Source organism: Bombus fervidus, chromosome 13 (assembly GCF_041682495.2).
Source record: "Bombus fervidus isolate BK054 chromosome 13, iyBomFerv1, whole genome shotgun sequence".
NCBI lineage: Eukaryota > Metazoa > Arthropoda > Insecta > Hymenoptera > Apidae > Bombus > Bombus fervidus.
In genome coordinates this window covers 11,132,462-11,157,984 of record NC_091529.1, presented here as the reverse complement: position 1 = coordinate 11,157,984, position 25,523 = coordinate 11,132,462, and the positions used below count along the sequence as shown (strand labels likewise).

General features: G+C 38.0%; 3 protein-coding genes across 4 annotated transcripts in view; 1 reads left to right on the top strand and 2 right to left on the bottom strand.

Annotated features, from left to right (window-relative positions):
- The window catches only part of LOC139993564 (TWiK family of potassium channels protein 18), a 32,506-nt gene extending 30,156 nt beyond the window's left edge, over positions 1-2,350 (bottom strand). Inside the window, exon 1 of one of the 2 annotated variants that reach the window (XM_072015405.1) lies at positions 568-2,350. The gene's annotated coding sequence lies outside the window, so the exon portion shown is untranslated. The remainder of the gene's footprint in view (positions 1-567) is intronic. The other variant, XM_072015406.1, reaches the window with a different exon arrangement.
- The window catches only part of LOC139993571 (uncharacterized), a 58,097-nt gene that overhangs the window by 19,231 nt on the left and 13,343 nt on the right, over positions 1-25,523 (top strand). The gene's annotated exons all lie outside the window — the stretch shown is intronic.
- LOC139993568 (TWiK family of potassium channels protein 18) lies at positions 3,508-24,646 on the bottom strand. The gene is made up of 10 exons (XM_072015418.1): positions 24,190-24,646; positions 22,941-24,140; positions 20,970-21,442; positions 20,177-20,348; positions 11,462-11,618; positions 11,146-11,224; positions 10,806-10,972; positions 9,995-10,179; positions 6,303-6,452; positions 3,508-5,571 (listed from the first exon to the last, which is right to left on the bottom strand). The coding sequence occupies exons 3-9, from the start codon at positions 21,276-21,278 to the stop codon at positions 6,346-6,348; spliced, it is 1,176 nt and encodes a 391-aa protein (XP_071871519.1). The 5' UTR covers positions 21,279-21,442; positions 22,941-24,140; positions 24,190-24,646; the 3' UTR covers positions 3,508-5,571; positions 6,303-6,345.

Sequence of the window (25,523 nt, the reverse complement as noted above, 5' to 3'; positions counted from 1 at the left end):
TTTACCGACATCAACTGCAGTGACTGCGATTAATTTCATTTATCGACTACGTTTCGTTTAATAGTAAAAATAATAGAGAAACGTTCGTTTTTGATCGAATTGCATCCGATATCCAAACATGTGTACATCGTGGTATAGGTATTAATCTGTTAACCGAAAAAGACAGATTATCTCGTTAGATTTTTATAATATAATATAATATAATTTCTTTGTTTATAAATATCCTGTATTTTATTGCTCCGTTTCATTTTTTTACATTTTCACTCAAACGTCACAGAAAAACGACATAATAAGTACATTCTTTCCCATAATTTTCCAAATCATCGTCAAAATCTTTGCTAGAAAGATGACCCATTAAGAATTAACGGGTTCAGAGTAGGAACTGGTGTAACGCGATAAAAATCGTCTGGGTGTTCCGGGATCGTATGCACGAGGCCACACCGTGTGTTCGTGTGTACTAGGTGTGTACGAAATGCCGATGGTTGTGGTGGCCGGTGTGGCGCATCGATTCGGAAACGTTCGAAAAACTTTTCTTTGAAAACTCGAGTCGCGTAACTTGCTACTTACCTTGACAGCGATCGCCCCGTATCAAGCCAGTCCTCAACTTCCCACAGTCGTATCGCCGGGCATATCGTCTCACCGACGCGTACCAAACTTTTCCTTCGGCTCGTCGAATTGTTCCGTTCCAATCTTTACATAGATAATTCCTTTTTTTCTCTTCGAATAAATGATCCCGTAAAACTTCGTCTGACCGCGATCGTTACATAGACAATTCCTCCTTTTCTCGTCTAATTAAAAATCTCATAGAAATCTGAGCTCACAAATGCATCGGGAGCTTCTTAATTATACCTGGCTTGTTTAAAATCTTTTGTAACTCTTCTTCTTCTTTTGGACGGATCTGGAAATCTGTCTGATCCGAATCTGATGTGCAAGAGACACTTACAGAATCCTCTCAGAGAACGCTTATAGAGTCCTCTCAGAGAACACTTACAGAATCCTCTCAAAGTACACTTCTTATTTAGAAGTAGCCGAAGCTTCTTTCATTTCTCATCTCGTACTCTCGCGAGTTTTTTCCCGAGATACAGGGATCTTCGTTTCGATAAGTCGATGAACCGTGCACGTCTCGGCTATTTCGCCCTTCGCCACCACCTTTCAGATGCGATCGAGGAGCCCGGAGCCTGTTCGTCGTTTACATCGATCCGCGACCCTGTCATCTGTTATTCGTCTCAAGCAACCGGTTCGACCATCGAAATCTTTCTCCGACGAACAATTTACTTCACGAAACTCGTTTTTACCGGTGGAATACACGGGTTGTATCGACGAGAAAGTTAAATCTCACGGAGAATCATCTCCGCGAGCCCGTACAAGTAGGAAGAGCCAGGAAGAAACGAGCAGATCCAGGGAGAGACGAGACGATCCAACGGAGGTTCCACTGGAAGAGATCTTGCTTCAGAAGCTTGCCACGTTGCTGCACGTTGCTCGCAGCATCCTCCGAGTATGCTAGTCGCGTGTTCGACCCACGATGATGCTTCTTTCGAAAAGATTCTCGCGTTTTTAGCGATTGAGAGTCGACGACGAGGACGAGAAGATGATTTGGTCGACTTGTTGGGTCACGGACGCGATATCGTCGCGGTTTCCAGGGTCGAATGGAATGCTTCGTCACGACTGGACGGGGAACGGCGTTCGTCGAGTGCCGTGAAAACTGTCTGCCGTCCATGAACAGCGTTGCCGGCACGGACGCACCCCGTAGAAGGGTGCACAACGCGCAAACGTAGTAGAGAAGGAGGTTGCTGCGCCAGCGCGGCCTCGTGCGGCCAGATCGCCGCATGAAGGAACGCCGCAGCCCCGTTTCAGCAGCCTCTCCTGCCGCTTCCACCCCTTCTAACACTACTCCCCCACCGTAAACGTAGCGTGATTCCTCTGGTAGACTGTCTTCTTCGTCTCCTCTGCGGCCAATGGGTCGTCGAAGGCCGAGGCCACGAGCCTTCTTCTGTTTAGGGCTTTTTCGAGGTTAGGTTTCGTTCGAGTGGATGGAACCAGAGGATCTCGCGTCGCGTGGGACGCTTGATTAGCTTTTACAGTCGATGATTCGTTTAGGCTTTTTGGTTACTTTGGTGCTTAGAAATTTCCTACATGATACGGAGTTTTGCACGTTCTTAGTTTTATTTCTAGGAATTCCTTTGTGGAATTTGAAGGTTGAAAGTTGGCGAACATTGTTTTAATCGAAATACGTTGATGGCTTTTTTCTAATTATTTGGAAGAACGAAAGTTTTGCGTTTGGTTGTAGGAATAGTTTTAAGGGGTTGGAGATCGAAGGCTGTTAATAGAGATTTTTGGAATACGAACGAAATTGTGGTTGTCGGAAGAATGAATTTTATTCGAAAATAAAGCTTTTACGTTCAATTCTAAGAATTGTTTTAAGCAGTTAATCGTTCGATCGGCCTGGTTTATAAGTAAACTAGAAATTTCTAATTTGCCTGTCTCGCGTTACGCTATGGAAATGTTAAATAAATCTAAATCGATATTTTAATGTCTTCCTAAATATTTTCTTATTCGAACTTTCAAGCTACCGAGCTTTAACACGAGTAATATGCTTAAATACTAGGACAAATTCCACCATTTTTTAAACAAATCTTATCCACTCGGTTAGAAGACAAAGAGACGATAAACAAAAGCGACGACAACCGGCGGTGTATCGAGCCTGACGAACAGAAAGGCGATTTAATTGTTGAAAAAGTCGGACAAATGAAAAGTTTCCGCCGAAATATAACGTTCCGTACAAGGTAATTCGCTGCATCTCTCCTCTCTCTTCTCTTTTCCTATTTTAGTTCCAAGTGCCTACGACGTCTTTTTTTAATTTTTTCTCTCGACGAAGCCAGGCGTTGGAATTTCAAAGAACTCGTCTTTGTACCTTCGACGATTGTGGTCCCTTTATTTTCTGCCCCTTTCATTCTCTCCGCTCTTTCAAATTTTCCCCGAAGAGAGAGAGAGAGAGAGAGAGGCAGAGAAACGAAGGGAAGGGAGGAAAGAAGGAAAAACGAAAATCATCTTTTCCTCTTCGCTGTTTGCCTAACGAACGTCGCGTCGATTCCGATAGAATCATAATTTTCACGCGTGTATCCCTTCACGAGAACATGGCCGCTTCTTCATTCACTAACTTTCTGCTCTAATCTTTTAATTCTTCGTTTCATGATCTTTTCGGTGAGCGTATATCGTAGCGTTAGCTACCTGATGCTTCGATACGGTGTTTAATGCAATGCAATTTTTATTTGGAAATTCATATGTTTGCAATTTGGAATCGGCGCTTCGATTATGTACCGTGAAAAATGTAAAAGATCTCGTCATTATCCTATTCAAGGATAAAACAGTTCCGCCCAGAAGCAACCAAATATTTGCGATTATTACGGCAGTCAACTTTTGCTAAAATCAAAGTTAATATTATAAAAGTTTATAATATTCGTTGAATGATAACCTGTAAGAAATCGTTCGAATTTTCTTATAAAATCGTTCTGCTTTGCTCAAAGTATGCACGAAGCGAGTGGTCACTGAAATTCTACGACTTAAATAAACCTTCCTATTTGGAGTAGAATAGGTTTTTCGAGGATGTGTCGAGGATGTCTCGAGTGTTGCTAGCGAATCAGCGAATATCACGAACTTTCGTTAGACCGTGTCGTCTTTTTCGGCCATTAAAGGCCGCTTTAGAGAGACATAGCCCCGGGTGAAGTCGCTTTAGCGACGACCACGAAACTCTTCTCGAAGAAATCAGGCATTAGTGCATCTTTGGAACGAGCACACAGAAGCCTGGCCGAGAAAAATAAGCATAAGCGTTTTCTTTCTTCGCTTTCAGAGAAAGCAGCCCATCGTTTCAAGAGGATATTCCACTATCGCTATATACCGTATACATATATCGACAGAATACTCGAGAGGCTTAGCGAAAAAGCATCGTACACGTATAAAAGTGTATTTGAGAAAGAGGAATTTTTAGATGATCCTTTTTTTATCAATCTACAAACGTTTGCGAATACTTATGGCAACGTATTTTATGCCATTGTCCCTCCATCTTTTTTGTCGACTGTCCGAAGCGTTAGTCGTTTGTCTTGCACCTATAGATACCATAATTATTTCTGCCGATACAAAAAATTGTAGGATAAAGTTAGTTGTTTCAGAACGACGAGCGTTATGATTTATGACTTTCTTTCCTCGAAGTCATTTTTTCCAAGTTCTATTCTCTAGAAAAACGTATTAAGGCGATAGTGTCTGGAAACGACCAGCCTCTTCATCGCATCTTCAGTAAAATTACCTAAAATATTTGTAGTTAAAATGTTATATACAAATATATTTCTTTTTTATAAATTGGATGAATACCGGAAGAGTTTATCGACTCTTTTATTTCGATACTTTTAGCCAAAGTGATCCTAATTAAGACTTTGACGTTGATACGCTGCCGCGAGCATCTAGTCTTCTCTTCCGCGCAATTTTGCAAGACAAGTATGCAAATGGAATATGCGGCAACGCTTGAAAAAAATAAAAAACGTCGTTTTACGTGTGCCGTCGGTAACGCTCGAAAAACACAAGACGCCGATTCGCGTCTGTCGATGTGAATGTGCTTCTAGTTTCCAATTTCTATAATTATTATTTGGTTAATTATCGTGCAAGAGTGGCCAGATTGTTAAATCTCCTTCTTCGAGAACAAAATGAGAAAGATCTTAATCGCATCCATCCACAATTTTCCATGCAATTATAAATCTCGTAATAAGAACAAAAGCGAGGAACAAAATTAATAACCCCGGTTAATAACTTGGGTATTTAATGAAACTGTAGACGGTGTCGCATAATAATGAAATCTTCCATTTTTAACGCTTTTCTTTGCCCCGGCTGGATATTCCATCGCTCGGAGGAAATGAAAGCAATGTCTTTGAAAGCGTAAACGAGCGTTTCAGCTCGATCTTTCGGCGCGCTAAATTCCCGTCGATCGATCGTTTCACGCCCCCATTATATTTCCTCTCGAAAGAAGGCTTCATTTTTCACCTACTATCTTCTTTTTGCTTCTTCTTTATCTATTCTGCGATTCGCCGCCGAGAGAAACAACTTCTCTCCTCGTTTCTTCGCGCCGCGTGCTTTCGCCGCAAGACAGCACATTTTTTCGAAAATAGCTCGCGCGTATATCGTATTTATCGCGTCCCAAGGATTCCTGCGGTTTTCTCTAAGGCGAGATTAAGGCATAACGCAAATTCCGTTCGATACCGAGTTATTGAATCGTCATCGTGATCCTGTCGTGAAACTTGCTACAAATTAATTCGCAGCGTAGAGAAACGTAGAAATTTTTGTGCTCTCTTTTCTCTTTTCTAGTTTTCGATTTCTTTGGTGAAATGTTCTGTAGCGAATTTGTCTAACGTGGTAAAGTACCCAGTTCGCAAATTGAAAAAATTACAGAACTCTGGGGATATATAGAGGTACGTGAAATACAGGTATGTATCGTGTAATTTTCTTTGCTGTCCAAATTCACTGCAGTAAGGGGATGAAATCGACCACTGGAAATCCGGCCATTTTTCGATTTTACGTTACAACTCGCTGTAACATTGATAAATATTTTACCAAATTTACGATAATTCAAAGGGGTAACTTTTTTCTATCTTTCGCTATTCGCTATTTATAACGGAAAATCGGTCAATTCCTCCTAAAGTGAATTACTTTTTATCATTTCCACTATTGTATTTTTATTTTTTTCTTTTTTTTTTTTAGTTTCTTATTTTTCTTAATTTTACCAAAGAGCTGTCCACCCGTGTTCCGCTTTCGATACGAGCGAACTTCGAGCAAACTAGAAGCTGTCAAAACTTGAAAAAGGCTAAACGAAATGAAATTAAGAAACACGACTTTTGTGACATGTTAGTTTATACGTTTAGGACGGAAGAAATAATCGAAAATGAAATCTTTGCATAAAAACGAGGTATAGGAACATTGGATATTTTGACTAATCTTTTTATATATTATGCATAAAGTCGCGAACGTTGCTCCTTCGCTATATCGCTATAATCAACATCGTCGCTATCTACTACGTACAAATAAATCAGTGAATTATTGCGTTAATAAATAAATTATTCTTATTACCTTTTCTTTCCATCGAAATCACGCGATTTCTGATATTTCGCGTTTTCTTGGAAATATTTCTGACACCTGACGCGCGTTTACTTAAATTTCCGATTCGTTCGGACAGCGTGTTCTCTGGAGGACCAATCTCAAAGTACGATTTGCTTCGAACGAAACTGTGTATCATGAATAAAACGAAACGAGTTTCGACTTACCGAGCGTCGTAGAGGAGCAGAACGTGGCTGAGACCGGTTATGGTCACCTGTCGCATCGGAATATGTATTTAATGGTACGCACGAACGCGCGCACCTTCGCGATCACTTCCTCTTGCATCAAATTGAAGCACATCGCGATCAATGCCATACCTGAAACGTATTACTTTGCTATTAGTCTACTTTTAACGTTGCTTGTACCTAGTGGTAAGTTAATGTTACTTTCGGTACTACTTTTTACTTTACAAACGTTACGTTTAGTTTATGTTAGTTTCGCGAATCTTTGAATTTACACGTAAAGAGAATTCTTGCGAAAAAGGTGAGTAGATTGTTTCATTACGAGAGCGGGTTGAAAAGTTTCCGGGATCGCCGGCTAGGAGTTGCTTTATTTCTTATTGTTATCGTTATTCCGAAAACTTTTCAATCTGCCCTCGTATATTCTTTCGAAATGAATAGACTTGACGCATTGAGATCAAAGAATCATACTTTTTTTGTTTCTTCGGGGATTTTTATAACACAATTTTCTATTTACCAAACTATTCTGCTATAATAATATCCGCGTACTCTAATAACGAAAAGACCGAAGACCTTCTTTATTTCTCGAAGAGTATTTGTAGTATAATTTTCTATTCTTTGGAATATTATAATATAACAATGTCAAGCATCGTTCCAAAGGAAAAGATAATAAACGAAAAGATTTATTCTGCTTGAAACAAAGAATTATATTTCCTTTGTTTCTTGAACGATTCTTTTTTTCTTTTCTTTTTTTTTTTAGTACTATAATATAATAATATCCATGTTCGATCGACGTCCACTCGATGTAAACCAACGCTCGGACAGGAACGGCTATAAAATGGCCATGGATTCGATTCGCTACTCGAAAAAAGCTGCGCTTCAAAGAGACTCGTTCCCATTGCCGCATAAACGCCAATCGAAAAATCGAATTTCTCTACTACCTGTGATACGACACGGGGTAAACCTCAAAAAAGCTAAAATAGAAAGAAGAATTCGGGCTAGTTGTCAAACTTTTGTCTGGCCACGTACAAAGTGGCGGATGGCTAAAAAGCAATCGATCCTCCTGACCCTTGACACGCTTCGCGACACTTTGGCTCTCGATTCATTAACCACGCCACGTAAGTGTGCACGTACGGTCGTGCGAGCATCGAAGAATCAACGAATTTTAAACGACGGAAGATTTTTATTTATCATCAAGACGTTGACCGCTCATGGTTTCGCTAAATTATTTAGAACGATCAAAACAAGATAAATCTCGTTTAAAAAGCGTTTTTAACAGCGTGAACGATTCAGATAACATGGTTAGAAAAAGGTGCGTAAATATAATATAATATTTTACGAAGATTAAAATGAAAAAGCTTGTGGTTTAGAGTACTTCGACCTCTTGGCGGCTGCCAGGATAAAATATATAAAATTCTCGTGGATTTTTGAAAAATTGGATAAAGACAAAAACGGACAAATTCGTGTTAAACTCTCGATTCCAAGTTTCAACTTCAGGAATCGACAAAACTAAAGAATCTAAAATATACCACTATCGGAATTTGTAGTACGATAATCCGAACTTTTCGACAAACATTTTTACGAAATATTCTATTTATACGTGATATTATCGGTGTATGCCCTTGTGTGGAAATTTAACCAGCGAATGGATACTGTTTGAAGTGAATATTTCGTACCGTTGGCCAAATTAAAGCTGTCGATCTCTTTGAAAACGACCAAGTCTGGCCACGCGACATCGTGTTTCCAGCGGAAATCCGCGGCGATCCAATTGTCACGTTGCCAAAGAAACAATTACGACGACGGTTTCGGTGTTCGTCCAGCGAAAACTTGCTCAAATATGTGTTGGTGTGCAGTGCATCGATAGTTTTCTGATCGATGGAGTGGACGATTTTATTTTTCATTCGTTCCGCGGCTTTTTTCCACGAAGCTTTTAGCATTTAAAAAGATTCGTTGGTTTCTACTCTGATGATAGCTTTTAATTAATGAACATTCTAATAAAAGCTGACGTCAACAACGATGAAACGATTGTTAGAAAAAAAGCTCGGAAAGGAAATTTATTCTTCGCCTGGCGGAATCTCGATCGTTCGAAGTGAAGAAAATATACATGCGCCTATACAGCGTGTGCAATCCTTAGATTTAGCTTATCTAGAAAGCAAATTTTTTAAAAATTCCTATATCGCAGTTTGTAGCCAAGTCGAGGCCGATCAATTTTTGTTTCCAACCTTCTTTCGTGCGATTATTGGAAATGTCACAAAAATGGCTGCTTCGAGACTGTACGTATTTGTAAATATAACAAGATATGGAATATATATTCGATATTTGAAAAAAAAAAAAAAGAAAAAAAACAAAAACGTTGAAAGCAGCATCTGCATCAACATCCACCTTGCACTTTGCTAAAAAAAAAAAAAAGGTATAGAAATAAAGAGATACAGATCGTTCCATAAAAATAAGTGAGAAACTGATTTCTGCGATGTGCCGATCACAGAAACAGATAAAACAAGGGGAACAATAGCGATCTGTTCTCAAATTTCAAACACGATTGAATGACGTAGTGATAAATCACGGTAGAAGCAGTCGTCTCTGTCGGGATCGATACGTGGATCGAAATCGATCGTTCGTAAATGCGTTTATTTATAGGATAAAATGGAACGCGCAGTTCCTCTGAGCTTGTATTACATTATTCGTTCAATGAATCGGATCAACGAGAACGTTGTTAAGCGAAACGTTCGTTGTCGTGTCGCCAAGTCCACGTGCTTGGAAACCGGCCTGAATAGAACTATTAAATCGCGACACACATTAACTGCCGTTAGGATTTCGTCACGGTGACACGGTTCAACCCTCTCACAAATATCAATTCAAACAGGACACGAGACGAAACAGTCGCCCACTGGATTCAAAGATCTATACGGGAGGTTACCTTTGTCGTAGATGATATCTAGGAAAAGTGGTGGACCTTTATGAAAAAAACAAATCAAAAAAATGAAAAATATTCGTCAATTTATTTTTCAGAAAAATGATATTGAAAATTTAATGGCTACATGTGTATTTGGTTAAAATTGAATTTCATGTATTTTGAAAGTCTTGTAAATGTAAATGTCAAATATTTGGAAGGGGAGATCGTTTTAATATTCGAAAGAAATATAGTAATAAAAAATATAATATCCGCTGTACTATACATAGATTTTATTTCTTAAAAAAAGATATAAAATTGTATTTACCTAACGTACAATTTCATGTTTTTTTAATTTTTTTTTTTTTTATTTGATATTTTATTTATTTATATTTTATTTGATATTATGAATATCGAGAATCCCTTTGCTGGGATATAATTTAAATATTTTAAATGGTATGCAAGTTAAGCGTATGAAAATTCTGAAACGTTATACAAAAATTAAAAACGCGATATCCGTATACGTTAGAGATTGTTGCAAACCGAGAAAGATGGAAAACAGAGAGATGGGAAATGTGGAATAAAATTTTTGTAATCCATTTACGAGACAAATTACGAATTGGTAACTCGAAAACTTTACGAATGCACGTTGATTTTTATTTATCTAAAGATAGAAAGGAGAAGAGAAAGAAGACAAAAGTGGACGAGGATGGAAAAAGCGAATGTCCGTAGGGAATTGGAAGCATTAAACGTCGAAACCGATAAAATTGTGAGGTCGGTCTGCACTCACCGAGCATTAGGTACATGGAGCAGAAGATGAAGGATAAATCGAGGCCCTGGGCCGCGTAGATTTTGTCACCCGGCACGATGTCGCCGAAACCTATGGTCGACAGGGAGACGAAGCAGAAATAAGAACCGTCCAACATGTTCCAGTCTTCCCATTCGGAAAACAAGATGGCTCCGGCCCAAATGTACCTGAAAAGTCCCTCCAAATTACACGATCGTTCGTAATTGCGATTTTCCTTCGATGGATCAACCAATAACAAATTTTCCATTTTAAATCGACGAATAAGATAATTTGAGAATTTGTTAATTCGTGTCTGTGATTAATTTCGTGACATTACGATTATACTCGGTTTGTATTTTGATATTTTTATAATATTGACGTTAATAATCATAATATATCAGAGGGTTAATTACGTATGATATACTTTGCTGGTGCATTTTTTTATTGAGAGATTCATAATTTTTTTAGATCGTATTCTATCGGAAAAGGAAATTTTCTTTGCCAAGTATATTAAGATCTATATTTCTTTCAACCAAGGAAAGAAAAATTTTTCTTCAAGTAACTTCGTGAATATCCAAAATAATAATTTCATTTAACGATGTGCTGCAGAGTATGATTTATATTCGGTCACCACGATATTTAAGGTTTATGTGACGTTCCCTACGTTAATTTAATTTAATATAAACATCACGCGTTTATTATTATATTTTAGCTTTTTCTCATTTACATGTAGCATTTATTTATCGCATGTTTCAATCATTTACTTGATCAAAAGTATCTGTAAATACGGGTTAATTAAATATTAACGACTCACCCGACCATTATGACGACACATAGTGTCAAAGGTACAGTGACTTGTTGAGGATCGTAGCTACTGCTACTACTGTCATCGTCATTTCCCTCTTTCGTATCGCGTTTTTCCAAGGAAATATTCTTGTCCACGCTGAACGAATCAACTTCTCTTCCATCTATGTCGACCATCTATCGACAAATGCCTCTATATTATCGCAAAAATTCTACCGTTTCCTGATTTTATAATTATTCGTATGAGAATTTTGCGCGAGTACAGAATTTTTCGCAAATATTATTTTCCTAATACAAAGGAGATTTGTATATCAATTTACGAGTTAACGAAATTTTAACACGAAACTTACTTGCCAATGATTTCTCCTTACATCCGCGTTATCGTGAGTATTTCCTCTTGGCGTCGTCTCTAATGGCCTTCTGCGACATCTTTAAAGAAAAAAAAGTAAGAAAAAATCCTTATCGAAGGAAAAAGAAGCAAAAGTACCAGAATTCTCTGGATCTAGAAGAAAAGAAAAAGCAAATTTCTTTAATCCTTGAACAATTAAGTAGATTGATCTAACAACGATGGTTTCACAAATCGAATTTTAAGGTTTTCGTTAACGATCCAATAAAAGTAGGAATGGATGAAATAAAACGAAATAAGAAGAAAAGAAGAATACTTACTTGCACAGACAGCAACGAGCGTAGGTCCATTTGAAGCTTTTCGCAAGAATGTCACCGATGTTGCTTAGATACAGCAAGAAAAGTGGCAGGCCTATTATGGCGTACACTATGGTCACCACTTTGCCCCATTTCGTCTTTGGACAAATGTTTCCGTAACCTGTGAAACAAGAAAAGTCGCCTTTTCTTCCGTATCCTTCCTTTCGTCTCATTGAAAAAAGCCACGAACACGTAAATTTTCACTTGTTCGTAAAGAAAATGTACCGATTATTTTTCTCTTGTTTTTAGTTATGTTAAAAACATCAGATTATAATAACGACTGTTATAAAAGATATAGTAAATTGATTTATCATCTTCGCAATTACATAACGATTTTGCGTTCAATTATGGATCTCTATAATCTGGCGAATCATTCATGATATTGTAATAAGAGGCGCGATATATTTACAGTAGAATTTTGTTTATATAAACTCCGTTTGTCCGAACGAAATTTTAGTTAATGCCCGATTAAATGAACTTTTGCTGGTTGAATTCATTTATCTGAACCTGAGCTCCTATTATATGAACGAAAAATGGTAAATGGTAGAGATAATTGATGAGTTCCTATTATACGAACTCCAATTGTATATAAACTGTTTGTTCTCCGACAAGTTCTGATAAATGGAGTTCTACTATATCCTTTTCTGTGGTAAATGTTCGAATACCTTCGTGAGTTACTGCATCTATCTGTAATCTTTAAGCAGATTCGATTTAGAAAATCCAAACGAAAAAAAAAAAGAACCTGATCTTATCTACGGTTCGGTAACATTTTGTAACAGCATCAACCGCGAGTATTTTAATTAAAATCCCCTCTCAGAATCAACGGTCGTCAGTCACCAAGTGTAAAGTTGAACGCGCGTTGACTATAAAAAGAAAGGAATGCCTGATCGAGCGTGTTCTCGCGAGAGTACGATATTAATTACTTAATCGACTATAAGTTACCGTCGACCCTTCGACACCTGTCGAGCGTCGTAAAGATCGCTGAAGGGAAGTCAAAAGTTTCCGACGATATCACCCACGATCATTTTCCAGCCGAGATTTTACGAGCAACCCTTCTGGGAATTTCGTTCCATCAAATTATGGATCGTATTCGAGGGATTACGAAAGGAGAAAAGAGCCGTGAATATCCGAGAATCGTGGACGTTAAAGTTGTTTACCCTTTTTACATTGCTTTCTGGCGTCCGACGTCTGCATTTTTGCCGCTACTTCTGCAAACTTCTGAAAATTCTCGTATTCTAAATCTACAGACCGATCAATTTTTTTTATTTTTCAAATTTCTACATTTCCAAATTTCTAAATTTTCAAACTTCAAATTCTTTAATTTCTCGACCTCTAAATTATCGAATTTCCAATTTTCCGAGTCTTTCGTTCGTTACATTTCCAAATTTCCAAATATCCGAACCTTTGAATCGAAAAACTTCTAAATTTCCGAATTTTTAGTTCGCCGAATCTCTCGTTCGTTATGTTTCTACATCCTCAAGTTCCTGAATCTTTGGATTAAAAAATTTTCACGTTTTCAAACGTCTAAATTATGAAATTTATAACCTTCCAAATTTGTTGTTCGTTAAACTTCGAAATCTCGGTATTTTTGAATTGTTTGTTTCAACGATTTTCAAATTTTCAAAGTTGTTAGTTATGGAATTTTTAATTTTCCAAGAACCGCTCTTACCCAATCGGGAATTAGCCAAGTACACGCATAGTTGGCAGCTTTCCAGACTCCATTTTCTCAAAAATGAAACCTTCAACATAATTTTGTTATTCTTGATTTTCGCCTTGTTTCGAGCCATAGAATCTTCCTAGCTTCGCTCGTATTACGAATTTAGACCCACGTTGTATAGAATAGATACTTGATCCACTTTGTGTATGTAGCGAGAACGCGTATGCGTGAAAACGGAAAACATCGATATCTCGAAAACACCGGGAGAGCACGGAGAGGCCAATACAGCCGGAAACCAGCCTCGGAGTATTTACGTTCCAAGCCGCTTTATTATAATTTATCGGCGATTCACGGCACGATGATTTGTTTAGCGCTGCGCGAGCCGTCAGAGGCTTTGGGTTTCCGGTATCCGGCCTGGAGAACGGTGCTGGGTGATTAAATTCCAGTGGTAAAGCGATTTCGAAGGACCTTATGTCTTTGTAAGTGTTGATACCGAGGGTTTTCTTCGCGTTTATTGAATTTTCTATTAAGCGCAAACAATACAATACAATTACAATATTATTATACATTCAACAAAATTGTATAGCAATAATAATCGTAGTAAAAGGAAAACCTACAACATTTTATTAAATAAACGCTAAAGACGAATACACAGTTAGTCACGAAAATCTACACACATCCACCGACGAGCGAATTCTGTGTATCTGACTCAAAAACTAAACATTTTGTACTTACGCATCGATATAATTACTGATATAATTGATATAATTGATTATTTGAAAAATTCGACGGTCCGATATAACGCGATTAAATTCGGATAGTCGAGATTCTATCGTAACGGGAAGAGTCAGAAATACAAGAGGGACTACTATCGATTACGTTGAATTATTAATAAATTCGCTGGTCAAATAAAGCGTTGTCGCAAATTATCGAGCGTGCTACGATTAATCTTGATAATTGATTGGTTGACCCACGGTGAAATTATCCGGTTCTAGTGTAACGAGCGCGTCCCGTTGGCCTACCAAGACACATCGGTTCCCGGTACTTTCGGTTAATCACCAATAATTCCTTTGCGTCATGTTACACTGTCACTAATGTCCTCGATCCGTCAATGAGCGCCACGCGACGCTGATTACGCGGATCCTCGATGATTTATGCGTTTCGTATCGGTCCACGAAACTTCCGAGTGCTCCCTTTGACGACTCTGATCATTTTACCGCGAAACTCTAATTCGTATTCCATTTGCGATTAATCGATGTGCCGTTATCAATGAATTACAAGTATATATATATATATATATATATATATATATATATATATATATATATATATATCGGTATTATGAATAGATTATAGATTTTTATAGTAATTCATATTTTTATGAATCTCAGTGGTTTTATACTTTGTACATCTTACACGTGATTTTATTCCCACCGTTATCCATATATCGATAAACAGAAAAAGCGACGCAAATATTCAACATATTTTATAAAATGATAAACATTTTAATAAGCAGCCAGCGTATTCCTGAAAGTCTTTGCGCATACGCTAGATTAAGGGCCACTGGCCTGAACATTCCTCCAAATCGAACAGGATACAAGGTACTACCATCGATCGACTATCTGATCGCCGCATCCTCTGTACGACGCAAGTCTACCACCGTAGTAGCGATTAAATTGGCGTGTCCTCGAAAATTTTCACACGTTCCGAAAGCGGTTATCGTTAGCCGGGCTACGGTCGGCTCGCGAATCGATCTGCCTGTCGACTAGCCTACCCTTTTAGGCTGATGCTGCTAGCCTGTAATCACGGTTGAGATAAAGTGGATAGCTGGGTCTCGTCTCGAACCCAGAAGAGGGTGATGGGACATGGGCGAGGAAGGGACGAGAGGCCCCCGGGAATTAATTGAAAGGTCGCGTGCACGCGCGCGCTCACCTATACCTGTATCGCCTGTAACGCGATAAAAGTTCCCCTCGTTAATTCCCTCGATCTACCAACGCCAGTGGCCTTCTTTCGTTTTTGCTTAAAAAAGAAGTATCGTAGTCGACGTTAAATTTAGCTTGGAACGTATTATTATTTACGTCATCTAATTTTTCGAGTAGCCATTCGAAGTACATATAATAAGCGTGAATTATAGCCCAGCTGAATCTTGAGTCTTATTAGCGTTACGGATAAAATATTGTCGCACGTGTTGGAGACTCGACCAATACGATCGCGATAGTCCAGTTTTCGTAATAGCGAAAAGGAAATCGTTCCATTCATCGGCATTAGTGATATATTTCGTTCACTCGCCGCACTTATCCCCTACGCACACTCAGGGATGCGGCACTCGCTCTCCATTGCCTTATTAATTAACCGCCTCCACTCCTCCAATTTTCCCCGCTACTAAGTCCTGTTTTGTTCATTGACTGCAAGCCAAGCATTGCCCCTTATGCATAGAGCCGAGCACAAAGATAACTAGCCAGGTAATAAGCATCGATGAACTTTCCTAAAGTACGTTGCTACTAATTTCATTAAACTTCATGAATATGTAATATATAGCTTTCACCTCTAATGACGTTTCCAATACACCGCGTTCTCCTAAAGAGCATTTATTTACTTCGTTTTGCGCTGCCTCTGGCGGAACCTCGGCAAAGTGTTGGAATTCTTTTAACGGTGTTTCAAGAATATACGAAGTGATTTCATATATTCGGAAAAGATTTAAAAGATAAGCTTTGCCTTTTACCTTTCTGCGATGAATTAGCAAAAGAGAGCTTACTGATCAGGAAAATTCGAGAAGCGGGGGACGGGATGCTGGCCAGTTAACGAGGCAACAGAGCGAGTGCTGTATGTCCGTTTTTGTGCAAGAGATAAGTGCAGTAATAATACGTTACACATGCCGATGAATGGAATGATTTCTTTTCCGCTATTACGAACACTGGATTGGATTCGTGGAGTCTGCAACATTTAGAGTCTGGCAATATTTAGAGTAATTGCAAGATATTGTGCAGCATGTTCGGTATACCAGCAGATATTTCGCGAGGCTCGCATAAATGTTTCAACGATCGATCAGCTATTCCTTTTTCAGGGGATTTTTCTGTTGGTGAATGATTTGCGCGTCGGATGGTCGCGTTCGTTATACCGATATCGTAGTTTTTTCGTATTTTGATCTCCCTGTGAAAGCAAACTTTCGTGAATCTCGTCTGCTTTCGTACGCGATTCTTCTCGGAATTTATCGTGAGTCTTTTTTTATCCCATTTGTTACTTGACGGAAACTGCTTCGAGGATAGTGAACTGCTTAAAGCGGTAACACTTGTAGTTGTGAATTCGTTTACTGCACGCCAATTTGTAAAACTAAGTTTTATCGCGTCATAAGATCGTGCGATAGCTCTGATAAAGATTAAAATCATCCTGGGTTTTTCTGCTTATAACTTTCTAACCAAATTACATTTTGTCAAAAATAAACAATCGCGTTCGCATACTTTTAAGCGACAGTGTACGTCAGGCAGCGAAATTATTCGAATTTAAAATCATCGGAAAGTTTTTAATCGTGGATTTTCGGTTTTATCGCGTGGAACAGACTGTCGTTGGGTTGGGCTAAACACGTCCTTCGAAAACGCGGTCAACGACGCTGAATCGGAAATTAATTGACTCATATTCGAAGCGACCTCCGAAGATCATCGAGCGAAGGTCGTGCTACGGTCGATTTCCGTCACATCGCGTTGGCTATGTTTAGCTCGCCAGATTTGGCTATTAGAGTATTTCTTTAACATACAGATTTTAATCTTACGAATGACGAGAAATCTTCTTCGAAACTCTGCTCAATTTCACGAACGAGGGAAACGAAATTTTTTTATCTAAAGGTGGCATTTATTTCGTTGTAAAAATAAAATCTAAAGAAACAAATATCCACGCGTTAAATTTATAAAAAGCTGTCTATAGGAATAAATATCTTTTATAAAGAAACCAAAAAAAGTCAATAACAAATCTTCTTTTTCAAAAAATAATCTAAGAACCAATATTCTTAGATTCTATATTTAACAATAACTTCTCTCTCTCGATAAAAATTATTTCTGTACTTTTGGATCATCTGTAAAACCATTGGTTTATACGCGTTGAAGACGTTGAAGGTAAATGATCTGTGATCTTGGAATATTTTTAACTACGACTAGCGAGCCTCTCTCTTTTGACCAAGCGAGTTTCAGTTAAGATAATAGTCCGACGAAACTTTAACGGGGTTTAACGGGGTTTGTGTGTACCCAAATGATCGAACGACGTGCAATTTCTGTAACGAGGAACAAACTTGCAGGTAAACTCAGCCGAAGTCCCTCGTGTAAACCAGTCTGCCTCGTTATCGACTTCATCCTTTAAGTCGTCTGACAATCGGTGCCGAATCTCGCTGCTTTTTCGTATAATTAATTCCTCCGGCTAACGCGTTTTCGTATTCCTGTTTTGGTACTCCTGTCTTCGGTATACTTCGCTCGACAAACAATCTAAGCCGATACAGTATCAGCACGTTTTCTTGACAAACTACTAGAACCCCTTTTTTATCGTTTTCTTAGTGCATTAAGCGTTATTAAGGCGATATATCATCCGTTATTTCTTTTTCGATCAATTCACATCGGTATCGAAACATTTTTTATCGTTACAAAACACGAGGAAAGCTTTAGAGATGATTAAAAAATGATACAAAATTTAATAATAATCAGAAATTTAAGATAGAACCTTAGAACGAATAAAAGATTCGTATCCAGTGCTGCAATAAATATCTGTTCTCTGTGAATAATTTATTTGACGAATTTGGATGATTTTATTAGTTTCTCGAATATTGTTGAGATTTCTTGAATATTTTTTAACGAACAAAATTGAAAAAAGCCTTTATCGAAAGACGCAAGTTATTTTTCTCCCGAAACTCCTACTTTTCCCATCAGAATTAAAACTTCAAAAGTAACTTAATTAAGACGCACCGTTTTATCTTTTCTTACCGATAAACCATCAACGGATTTCCTTTAAATCGATATTTCTTGGAGTCAAGCGTGTATTCCGAGAGATAGAAAATATCTAAAGCAACCACGAAAAGGGAAAAAGTGGAAGAACTTAATTACACCGGTTGGACAGTTTCGTATTTCCTGGATGTCGAGAAATCGGCGCGGCCGTTACTGGGAAGCGATTTTGGTATACATAGAAGACAGCCGACAAGCTGCGAATCATACACGAGAGAGTTCGTTAGGCCGGAAATTAATTAACGGCCGAGCTGAGTCACCGATCGGTCGACCTCCTGAGATTAACGAAGCTACTCCCTGGGACGTTGATCTTAATCGATCTTCCGATCGACACTGTGTATCGTTCCTGATTAATTAATCCTCTGATTCCCTGTGTCCCGTTGAAATCAGAAATCAGTAAACCTTAACGTAACTGACCAACTACAGGAGGAAAACCGTAATTGTAATAATTAATAAAAAAAAGGGCAAACAGTGATAAACTATAAGTAATTATAGTAATCTTGCCTTTTATGTTTCTAATCTCCGCGTTATAATTTTTTAAAAGCGTCAATGAGTGAGTGAGAAAGAAATTATATTCGCTTAGCATTCACAAAACTAACTTCTTCTTCCGCGTCACAGTATTTTATATAAAACGTAATATCCTCACGCCCTTAACTTAAAATAAGCCGTTAGTCTCACAGAACGCTATAATTTATTCAAATTCCATATTTTAAGAGCGAGATCCAAGGTTCTATCGTTCACGCTGATGAGAACACGCGTAAATATCCTCTAACTTAGAAAAAAGAAACACGCATCTCCCTTTACACTCTTAGATACACAGATCTTAATCCAATTTTGTTTGGTTCCTGCTGGACCAAACCTAGCAAACAGATTTATCCAACGGGTCACAAGTAAACTGGATCGCAATTTCCTTCGTTGGAACTTTGAAAACATTCGTTCCTCGAGTCGGCGGCTACATTTCAAACGTTAAAGGTCACTCGCGTCCGTGTGTTCCTCTTTTCGGCATTAACCATTCTTTTTGCAAGCTGGTTAGCCAGGTCGAGGCTCGTCCGACGCGAAACATTAAACTTTGTCCCGGCAAAAACTGTCGTGTTTCTCTCGTGTATGTTTCTACTTTTTGCCGTCTATTTCACCCCTTTGTTTTTTCGATTTTTTTCTCTCGGCTTTTTCTTCTCTCGAGTAGTAGGTATAATTTTCTTGTAACGTTAAGGACGATGATTATGCAAGCGGATAAATTGAACCCACTCTGAGTTATTTCTCTCTCTTTTTTTTTTCTTTTTTAGAAGTGTTTGTGATTTATGGTGTAGTTATGAGCATGTAAATGGAGTTACAGAAATGGATGGTAATCCACATTGCTAGAGAGTAGAAGCGTTGGGGACCTTACAGCGAAGGTTTCTGATTTTTAGATATTATATTTATATCTAGTATTATTTTTTTTCTTTCTTTTTCAGATTCATCTTACAGTAATTTTGTTATTTTCTGTAACATTTTTAAATCCATTTCATCCAAATAACCGAATCAAAATCAAACGTCTACGTTATAAAAATAAAGCTATCTTTTTAATCTCTTTTTCCTTTCAATCATATAACAAAAAAAAAGAAAAAACAAATGGAAATGAAACTTTTATGTATGTAATGAAAATTCTATTACTTTTTTTTTTTAATATTACTGGATCCACTCTTTTCTTTCAACCAAGTTGAACAAAAAAACGGTCGAGAAGGAGAAGTTTCGCGTTTGGATAGATTTTATCTGCTTTTTTTTTCTTCTTACCTCTTTCTATACATGCTTTGTATTTCTTTCTTCCAACCAAATTGCAAAAAATGGAGTGGTTATAGGATATGAAGATAAAAATAAGATATTTATAGCTCGATGGTTCTGTTCTTTAATGGAAGAAAGAAATTAAGGCTCCTTTTTATTTCCTTTGAATTCAATTCTTTCTTACAACTAAATTCTAGAAAACTGAATAAGAATGGGAGGTGCAACGAGATAGAAATGTCTTAATAAGATGTCTTATAGATAGGTGTAATAAGAAGGTAAACTCACCGATAGTAGTGATCACGGTAAGAGAATAGAGAAACGCCCCAGCAAAGCTCCATCTTTTGTTTTCCTCCCCGCCATCGTAGCCATTCTTTATGGCCATTACCATTTTCTTTTGATAGTTCTCGAGGATCGTCTTCACTTTCGCTTTCCAGATCCTCTCGGAAAACACGTTCTCCTGCGCGTGACCAACCAAGGAAATATAGAGCATAAGAATTTTGTTGTTTGTAATTCTCTCTTCAAAATGCACATTTTTTATTCGATTTTCAAGACGCACCTATTCAATTTAATCCAATTTTTAAAACGTACTTTTTACATTAAACTATGCAGCATAGAAATAAGGCAAAAAGAAATTGAACGCTGTTCAAAAGTTAATACTCATCTTAATGAAAAAAGAATTGTTCTACTTGTTTGATAACGATAAATTTACCTATGTACATAGTATCCAAATATTTCCATTTTATTCCACAAATCTATGAACCAGATTTAATTGTCGTAAAAACGTTTCTGAGACATTAACGAGAAAACTGAAAATTCTCAAATCGAAGGTTACCGACGAGTCCAGAAAAATCGTTGATAAGAATTTATAAGATATTATAACGTACTATAATATTCTACAGACGTCTACAAAGATATTGGAAGGTTTTTCTCTTTTCCGCAAACCTTTTTCTGTAAATCCATAAATCACTGGTCGAAGAAAAATTGTCAACCATAATTCTCGCACCTACTAAAACCAACCGAAGTAAAATTTTCTTTCGAAAGCATGAAACGGAAATGGTATAAAAGAAAAAGTGGCTACCTTGGACGTAAGCTCCCAGAGGGTGGCAGCTGTCACGTTCCTCAACCTGATCACGTCCCCGACGATGTCCAGGTTGTTTCTACCCTCGATGTGGGTGAAGAGGAAGGCCCCGGCTATGGTATATCCGACCACCAGGCACACTATACCGACGTTGCTGAAGAGGAAGGCTATCAGAGCCCTGGTCCAGTCCGCGATCCTCTCGCCCCACGGCTTCCGCCTTCGTTTTCTTCGTCTTCCGCCGCGGACCCGATAATTTCCACGCTGCCAGTTTCTGTTGGACGTCGAATACGATGCTCGATCCCCTTCCATCTTTCATCCGGCATCCGACCACTCGAGATATCGTTGCCTTTTCTTTCACACTTTACGCTCGTTCTACCCGCTTCTGACTTTGACTCTATCGAACCGTTCGAGAGCGGTCCGCTACGAGCATTCCACGTACATGCTGGTGTATTATTGTTTATGACGTTTTGTACCTGTAGAGATATCGGTGAGATTTCAAACATGGATCTTATTTCAATTTAGAAGGTTTTTACGAAGGACTTTCTTTTCTTTCTTTATTAATGTTGCCTTTTCGTAGGCGATATGGATCAGAGTGGTTGGTTCAAGCGTTCGATGTATTGGTCGCTGCCAATATCGGGTGTACTTATCACGGTTTATACGTGTAGAAAAATTGTTGAAATTTTCAACAGAAATTTTACTAGGGTTTATTAGATTTTCTTTGTTTTTCTTTATATCTTTGCTCGGATCATAGAGAAATCGGTAGTTTATTACGGCGATTTCATTTAGGAATAGTTTATTACAGAGAACTAAATGTTACAAAGCATTGAATTTTTATGTACCAAGGGTCTTTGAGAAAGCAAGCTATCTCTCTTCTTCGAACGTCTACTAGAACATTTCTTCAAGGGTCGACAGTCCTTGTAAGATTATCTAATAAAGAAAGTTGAAGGTAAAAGGTAGCCGTTTCGAGATTATTAAGAGGTCAGTTTGTCAGGTTAACGAACCGATCGTAGATGTAACAAACGCGAGGGAAGAGGCGTAATTTCGAAGTTTCCTGCGTAATGACGGAGGTCGTTTGTCGCGGTTGGACGCGACGAAGATCTAACATGCGTGAAATACCCGACGCCACGTCGCGACGCTAGCACAGCGTGCACCATTACGAAAGTATTTCGGTGGCAGTCGTAAAATAAAAAAAGAAGTCAGGCATATAGCGTGTCGACCGTGAGCTCAGGACCACCCTTTTCATTTCTCTGTAACACGAGCGGAGTAAACGTATGCTCCGAGTTTTGGCCTTCTTCCGGGTTTTAGTTGGCTCTATGGAACGAACTTTAAGAGTCTTCCTCTTTTTCTCTACGTATTATATAATTTGTTAATTATGCTCTTAAGTTTGGTTCTAGTTAGAAGAGGATATATATTTATAATTATGTTCTTGTCGACTTGGGTATCAGATGTTTTTTAGATTCTGAACGATACTTTATTATATCGTACCGAATGATATACACTGTCGAGAATAGACATTGTTTCAAAATCATGTTCGTAATCTACCTGTCCGTTGAGTATTACATATTTAATGTTTCCTATCGTTTTTCCTATTTCTTTCAACGTTATATCATCATTTTTACATGCAACGTTATTTATTGTTCGTGCTTATATATAACAATATATCGTGTTATATAACAATATATCATATACGTTGTATTATTTTACAGGTACGTTATATTGTACATTGCCAAGAACAGGCAATCGCTTCAGAATCATACTGGCAATTTATTTACTCTATTAATATTCTTTATCATCTCCTTGTTCTTTTTATTTATTTATTATTATCCTAATTTATCTTAACTTGCTGCTTTGGCAACTGAGATATATCTTATTACGAATAAGCGAGTGTATCCGTATACTGCCGAAGGATAGTATGAGACACATGTATTACTTTCAGGCATTCGAAAGCGAACGCCCTATTCGTCAACGTACCCGTTTAGGTTAGAAGGTCCAATTCCTCTTGGTCCGCCCGCATGACGATCCCTCGACCGGCCGTTTCCGGATAAAAGTCTGCCTTACCTCTGACCTCCGCGATCCGTTCCAGATAAATTAATAGGAGGAACACGGTAGAATGCTAAAAAGGGGAGCGCCGATTATACGCGATCGCTGACCCGGCGCAATAGCAAAATTACACGGTCCCGTTTAATAGGAAACGTCAGTATCGCCAGTCGTCCTGTCCCTTCTGCCTTTTTCCCGGATTATATCGTTCGAATGCACAACCTCTCTCCTGCTATCGACTTCGTCCACGACCCGCCAAGAATCGAAAACGAGTTTAACGAAATCTATTGTCAGGTCGTAGTATACGTTTCGCCGAAGGAACGATCAATTTCTCAAGAAGCGAAAATCCCGTTTATCTTATCGTCCGATCTTAAATTTTTCGATCGCTCTTATTAATCCAAGTTTAGCTTCTGCAGAATTTTAGAGATTTCGATGTATCGTCTCTCTTTTTTGATTTTGAAAATTTCGTTTCGTTCGCTTTCGATCACTCGAAATTAGTCGTCCGGGTTATCGGCCTTTTCATCGTACTTCTTGCGTCGATAGATCAGCTTTGTCGTACTGATTCTTTGGAGATTCGAAGGATTTTTAGAAATGCTGGAAACTTTCTTTCGTTCCTTTTGCAAGCAAAATTATGGATCGAAGCTATTCGAACATTACTCGAATTACGTATTGCATTTTATCTTTGCGTCGCGTTTTAGTTTTCTCGTTTCTTCTTTCTTCCTCGCTTTCTTGGATTTTTCAGGATTTTCCGAGTGACTTAGATACCCTCGTGGCGTTTTAAATATAGACTAGCCTGTGCTTTTGAGTCAGACACACTGTCGGGACGACTCGCCACGTGTTGACACGTGCTGCGTGAATCCATTCTTCTTGGACTTACACGTTTCTTTTTGTAAATCATTTTTCTCCCAGAAGATACTTCAATTCCTCTTCCTTGTGAATCTCTTTACATGTTTCACGATTTTTCCGATTTTGATAATTGTCAAGAACAGTTGAAATACGGCTCTTTTTGAAATCCATACTTTCTATTTACGTCAAAGTTATTATCAATTTTTAATCATTCATCGAAAAATGTAATAATTCTTCCAAAAAAAAAAAGAAAAGATAATTTTCTTTATTTCACTTTTACTTCACTTTCTTCTTAAAGATAAATCGAATCTCTACAACGGTGCAGAATAATTTAAACAAAAATAAAATATAATTTTACGTGTAATTTAAATATATCTTTTCCAAGAAAACTACGAATCTCGAAAAAGTACAACGTTCTACGATCTACTGCCAATTCTTCTGGAAACAAACATCTATTTCTTTACACAAATTTTCAATTATAAATTCGTTAATCACAAAGCGTTAACAAAATCCACAAACTCCAATTTTATTCGCCGTAAGAACTGTCCTTTAATCAACAATGTTTAATTCTGTGTAACTTAAAATCCACTAATATAATAACTTTCGTACATCGAATCATTCAAAGTCATAATTTACTTGATATTATTTCATCAAAATAATTTATTTCAGAATTTGTTTTATTAAAATGTTTCGTGACACTGGATGGCATTCGATTTCCCGGAAGGGTCTAATGGCGTGTGTCTCACGATCCACATGGATAATTGCGTGAAAACGAGCCGAGCCAAACCACCACGAGGCTCTCTCGTGCACTGATTCCTTGTTACTCGCTTCGTAGACGTCGAACTGAAAATAGCGTTTCGCTAAAAATAACCGAATTCAACGGGGCTGGACCTGCTCGAATGGCAACTTCCTGGACACCCTATAGATGCGACCGCGCGGAACGTCTCCGTCACGCCTTTGAAATTTATCACCGGCGTCGATTTCTTGCGTACTTGTGTCTTGTAAGTATGCTACCGTTCGTTGGTATTACGACACCTGCTGAGACTTCGTTTTATGTATTTTGAATTCGTACATGTACGAAGACTTTGGCGAAAGAACTCGCTACATTTGCTATTCTTTCTTTTTCTTTTATACGAAAGCGGTTTTAAGATTCGTGTCTCTGAGAGGATAAACTCCTGTTCCACCTTTTATCGATTTCTTAATTTTATTACACGTAAGCGTATAATTGATATAAACGATTAAATAATGGTAAATGCTATATTTAACATAAAAAACAGTGCGATCTTCTATCCTCTTTAGAATTTGCGAAATATCATTGATTATCGTAATCCAGTAGTCGTGGGTAATCGTTAAATTGGTTAAAATGCTACGGAATGTGAATAAATCCTTAATGTTTTAAATTATCAGTATCTTCTCTTTTATTCGAAGAATATTTGACAAAGTAAATTATGTTTTAGTAGGAAAGAAAGTCAGGTTCTCTTGTCGTACGAGATAATAAACGAATCTTTTTTTCAACGGATATAAAGTAACTTGCACATTGGCCAAGAGGGATCAAGTTATCATAATCCACGTTAGAATATTTACAAAGGGGGACATTTCTGAGAGAAAGAGTAATATTTTCCAGAGAAATATTTAATTTTGTTATGTTCTTCGCTGCATTCGTAACTTCTT